General features: G+C 39.8%; 1 protein-coding gene across 1 annotated transcript; it reads right to left on the bottom strand.

Moving 5' to 3' along the window:
* Nucleotides 1-815: 815 nt before the first annotated feature.
* LOC139458945 (uncharacterized) lies at nt 816-5764 on the bottom strand. The gene is made up of 2 exons (XM_071240382.1): nt 5425-5764; nt 816-3007 (listed from the first exon to the last, which is right to left on the bottom strand). Exons 1-2 carry the CDS (start codon nt 5762-5764, stop codon nt 1143-1145), a joined length of 2205 nt encoding a protein of 734 aa, XP_071096483.1. The 3' UTR covers nt 816-1142.
* Nucleotides 5765-6204: the final 440 nt, after the last annotated feature.

Here is a 6204-nt window from a genome sequence, read left to right as displayed (position 1 = left end):
TCAGTGTTGGGCAGGACCAGCAGAGAAACTCTCAGGGTCCCAGCAGCGAATATGGTCATCCATCCAAGGTTTGGTTCTCATTATACAGTGGCTAGATACTATACTGCGTTGAATCAATCATTATTCATTTTCCTGAGGCAAGAGAGTTAACTGACTATAAAAATCCAGTTTCCACCCTTGCCAAACTAGGCTGGTATTATGGAGTAACATTTTGACTGGACTAACAAGTTTTGGCATAGTCCAATCAAAATCATGCAATGGAATCGAAATCTGGTTCGTAAACTGTCATGCAGATTTCGGTGATTGCAGTATTTGTAAAGCATGTGCACCGCCAACTCGTTGTCAACAGATATTTTCCAAATCTTTTTATGTTTTTAATCAAGGTGCTCAAGTGATTTGATGCACTTAGCAATGTAAGACACGTTTTATTACAATGTAGATACTGAATATCCATCAGATCGTCTTTACTGGGCGCCGCCATTTTGTTTGAAGCAAATGCAAGTGATACGAGAGGTAGCGTCTACTTGGTCCATAGGAGAGTAATAAAAGGGACATAACTCATAATAGCCACTGGTGGTGCCACGATCGAGTCCAGGAATTCCAGCCTAGAACGGCACAGGTAGAAACTGGACTTTTAAAGTCAGTTAACTCTCTTGCCTCGGGAAGATGATCACTATTGAAATCATGGCCTTGTGTTCCCTTTTGGGTTTTCATGAGTACATATTCCAATAATCAATCATTTGTCATGGACAAAATGCAGACACACAAAAGAGAAACGGAGCATATTTATTTGAATTTTTATATCATTTCAGTAAACCTATTCAACAATCAAAAATAATTTAATACCAACTCAACAGAAATAATGAAAACGACACCTTGTCAAAATAAACTGCAGACTTTACACACATGACCAGTTGTCATCGTAACAGTCATCAGTTATCAAACATATATCATGTACATTGTTATTTCAATCCAGTCTAGCCCTGCTAACAACTAAATACAATGATTTTTGCAATAGAATGTATACAGTACTCATGACCACATAAACATTATAAACAGTAGACATATGTTCAACATGTTTATGTAACAGATGTGTAAGTGGGACAGTTTGTCTTTACATATTCAAGTAACCATGATAACTGTTAACATTGAGGTGGCACAAGTTCGTATTTTGATGTGGAGCCTCCCTGTGACATGACATGTTCAAAGAGTTCACCTGCAGTTCTCTTTCGGCTAACAATGATAAAGCGATTTGCATTGGATCCCCTACTCCGAGTCTTCAGCCGGAACCTCTTTGCGTGCTGATGGATCAACGCTCTCTCCTCTTTAGTAAAGTCAGACGAGAACACCAAATCACCATTGTTATCAGATCTTGCATAATTCTCAACACATTTCCTAATTCGATTCATCGTGTCGCCAGACATCCCCTTTTCCTTTGAATGTCCAATCCCTGCCCGTTTGATTACCTGCTCTACCGAAACAGGCTCTGCCCGCCCAGTCCCATTCTTCCCGACCCCACCACCAACCCAGCCCATCTTCCGGAGCATCTTGTTACCAATGTTACTATCAGGAATCTCACACTTGACCTTCTCAACATCACCTAACACCTCCTCCTTACTCAAACACAACTCATCAGAATCTGCAGCCTGCTTGAATTTTATCGTCCAACACATTTCCTTTAATAAGTCAATAGCATTTTCACTTGCTTCATACTTGGCCAAAAGCTTTGTCTTAGCCGTACACTCAACCAATGGCTGGCCTTCAAGACTCACACGACATGACACACCATCTTTGTTCCGGACAAACTCAAACTCAAGCAACATCTTACTGAAATCTGCACTTTGCCTCAACAGTGCACCTGGATGTTGTACAGCCTTAGTATTCATAGTATCAGACACTAAAATAAACTCGTCCAAGCTTTTGGCGGAATCTCCTAACAGTGGTCTGTTTTTGCTGTCGTAACCTTTGATCCTTTGAGCATGAATACCTCCAGCATTGGACTCATACCAGGTCTCCCCAGCCGGCAACATTGGTATCTCATCCACCTCAGGCTCCTCCAGTTCTTCCTCCTCCAGGAAAGGAGTTTCATAAGCATGTAGTTCCTTGGAGTCATCATCATTAAAAGAAATCGTGTGGTATGGTTTCAGAATCTCCTGAATCGCATTCTCGAAAGCAGCTTTCTTTGCCAGCTTCTTGGTTCTGTCCACAGCAGAGGCAATGTGGATAAAGTCAATACTGACTTTGCATTCAAACATAATGGCATCTCCAACCTCCTTGCCATCTATGCTAGACCGAACGGTCATCTTGACCTTGTGTATGACCATGTTCAATAAAGAAATGGGGTTAATCTCCGTTGACTTTTTCTTGATCTCATGTCGAAGTCTAGCAAACGTTTGGTCATATTCATCAACATTATTATCAGGATCTGATTTCTTTTTCTTTTGGGGTTTCTTCTTGGCCAATGTTCGGTGTTCTTTCATTGTACAGTGGGGCTCCTGGATACTGGCTATATACTGAGATTGAGCTATGGCTTGTTGATCAGCTTGAATGTTAGTGCTCTTGTAGGCGGCCCCAGATTTGACAAATCCCATTTGAGATTCAATGCTAGACTGATGTAAACCAGATTTTAGTGATTCAATGAGTCCCATCTCAGACTCTGCCAGGGGTTCTGTTACAATATCTGACAAGGATTTTTTGGCCTCTGGCTCTGTGTTATCTGAATCCGAAGCCTTCACAAAACCCATTGTTGCATATTTCATCTTAACTCTTTCTTTCTTTTGTTTTACCAGTTTGGGAAAATCCTTTGACAGCTCCTTCAGCTGGATCATGACTGGGTCGGGATAACTGCAGCCATCCATCTCCACATTGACAAAACACTTGGCCAGACAAACCAGCCGGGCTTCTGGAAATTTGTCATGGTGAGCTACGAGAAAGCGCCTTCTAAGTCTCCAAGCTAGAGCACATTCGTCCCGGTCTCGATATTTATCGACACGAAACACTGTTGGATCTAAAACAGGTGAAAGAAAAACTTTTAAGACATTAATCAAATCATATTCTACCATGAATTTGGAATTTACTCGATTCTGATTAGTCAATCAGAGGCTATTAAATCACAATAAACCCACTCTGATTGAAACAGCTGGTTTGAGGGCCGCATCACCGCAGAAGCTAAAATTGATAGAATAGTACTATTTTCAGTCATTGTCAGTAGGCACATTTAAATAATTATATCTACAATTACAGGTTACAAAATGCACAGATGCGGTTACTACAATATTCAAAGGATGTGTGGCAATACAATTCGTGCAGAAAAATACGACAGAAATCAACAAAGGGAATGTATTAACGTTTTGGAGACAACAGAGAGCTTGGAATTGTGGAGCTTTTCTATATACAACTTTGACGTCATATATTTTGGGTCACAATGAGCGATATGACGTCACAATGGTGACGTGCAATGTAGAGCGAAAGCCTTGCAAAGCTTGCTTTGTTTTCTTTAGGGATGCCCACCTCATGTTAGCTTACAAAGTTGCCGTGCTTATATACTTTCAATGCCTGCCATATGTTCGAGCGAAGTATTACGGTGTAAACAAACTGCTTGCGTATATACAGCACCATATTTTGTTCGGTGATTCCGCAATTCAGATTGATAACCCACTCAAAAAAACACTGAACTCAACCCATGCCGCTTCACTTAGTATATTTGCTAACACCAAAGAGTTTGCGTTTTATTTAGTCATGGTAGAATGGAGATAAACATACTGTGTTTTCAATGTAGAGCTAGGTTACCTGTAGATTTAACCGCGCTAAATTTAACATTTGAAACCTCACGCTGCGCGTTCGGTTCCAAATTCAATTTAGCGGGGTTTAATCTACAGGTAACCTAGCTCTACATTGAAAACACAGAATGTTTATCTCCTAATTGTCAATACATGACAGGCATGTTTACACTTTTCACTGACAAGGATCATAATTTAACAACAAAAGAAATTCAAACCCATGACCAGTTGATCCAAGCTCCTTCCCAGCGCATGACACCTTCGTTACACTCTCGGTAACATCGCTGCCACCAGTGTGGGCGCGGCCATTACAAGAATCTTGAAATTTGCCCTCCAACGCCATATGTAGTAAGGTTTATACTTTTGTTTATGTCTTTGGGAATGCCATCATATTTCAATTTGAGTGAGTGAGTGAGTGAGTATGGTTTTACGCCGCTTTTAGCAATATTCCAGCAATATCACGGCGGGGGACACCACAAATGGGTATTTCAATTTGAAAAGATTTACGACTGACCATGTTTTCCAGATGAATTTACTTTGTTGTTTTGATAATCAGATTAGTTCGAGATTGCAGACTAACGGAAAATCAACCAACTTCTCCCTTACATTCTTACTATATCAATAACACGATAGTTTTAATGAAACAGGAATTTCAAATTGACAAACGAAGAAAGTAATTTAGCAGCGATAAGTGTATTCGGCGTCACGACAGTCGTCACTTGTTTGTAAACATAACAGCTGACATAACGGTCATTTGTTTGCGAGTTCAGCTCCAAGCATGGTTGTGGCCACCTATTCACAGTAGGGAGTTTTGACTGGTGGCAGCGATAGTATAGAGAGCTCCGGGAATGTACTATCGCTGTGAGGAGCTTGCAGTTGATCCTGTTAAGGGAGACAACTCTGCACAGCAAGTTTGCTGCCTTAGTCATACACCCTAGTTTTGAGAAGAACTGCATGAATAAAACCACAAATGGTTCTTGTCAGTAAATGGGTAATATATTATCATATCAACACATTCAAGTAACTGTCGATGTTGAGATAGTACGAATTGTATTAAAATATTCAAGTAATTGTTATTGTTGAACATGTTGAAGTGAGACAAGTTATTATTAAACATCAATGTGTTCAAGGAGTTATCATTTGAGTGGGACAACTTATTGTTAACATGTTCAAGGAATTGTTATCATGGTTAACATTCAAGGGGGACAAGTTATTATTACCATGATTACATGTTCAAGGAACTGTTATCTTTGAAGTGGGATAAGTTACTATTAACATGTTCAAGGAACTGTTATCATGGTTAACATTCAAGTGGGACAAGTTATTATTACCATGATTACTTGTTCAAGGAACTGTTATCTTTGAAGTGGGATAAGTTACTATTAACATGTTCAAGGAACTGTTACCATGGTTAATTATCATTGAAGTGGGTCAGGTTATTATCATGATTATAAACATGTTCATAACACTGTTATCGTTGAATAGGGACAAGTCTGTATTGACAGACAGGTAGTAACCATGTTACCAAGTTCAAGTAATTGTTAATGCTGAAGAGGGGCAAGTTGTCTTTACATATTCAAGTAACCATGGAAGTTCGTATTTTGATGTGGGCCTCCCTGTGACATGACATCTTCGAAGAACCCACCTTCTGGCCGACTAAGGGTGAGGAAGCGATTTGCCTTTTTCCTGCTCCGACTCCTCAGGCCGAACTCTTTTGCATGTTCATGGATCAACGCCCTCTCCTCTTTAGTAAAGTCAGGCGAGAACACCAAATCACCATTGTTGTCAGATTTGGCATAATTCTCAACACATTTCCTAATTCGAGTCGTTAGATCGCCAGTAATCCCCTTTTCCTCAGAATGTCCGATCTCATCCCGACTGATAAACTGATCCACCGAAACGGGCTCAATGTCACCAGACACTTCCTCCTTACTGACATCCAACTCATCAGAATCTCCAGCCTGACTTGTCTTCTTCGACGCCATATTCTTTATTCCAAATAGTATTGCAATAATGAATTGAGAATATAGTTTCGGTTTACTACAAGCATTAAAATGGAATAGGCAATTTACATAAAATGTTAATAAAATCTTTACTAAAACTCGTACATGCAATGTTCACTTTTAAATTGTATTCAACCTTTTAATAGATTGTTTATTGCAAACTATGTTTTGGATTCGTTTTTATAAAATGAATACCATTTTTATACGCATCTTTAAGCTCCCTTCACCGATACAGCGGACTCGGCAGTGCTACACTTCTGGAGTTATCGGAAAAGTGTAATCAAGAGTTTTGACTGGAAAAACACGTTCGAGAAGCAACCGAAAGTCTAACCTCTCCACAACAAAAGATCTGCCTGAAGTATTCTTAACGAGAACCACACCATTCTGGTAATTATTTGCAATAATGTGAATTTGGCTCCCTG

The sequence above is a fragment of the Haliotis cracherodii genome, unplaced genomic scaffold (genome assembly GCF_022045235.1).
Source record: "Haliotis cracherodii isolate W230 unplaced genomic scaffold, xgHalCrac1.p SCAF_13, whole genome shotgun sequence".
NCBI lineage: Eukaryota > Metazoa > Mollusca > Gastropoda > Lepetellida > Haliotidae > Haliotis > Haliotis cracherodii.
This window is presented reverse-complemented; position numbering and strand designations above follow the sequence as displayed.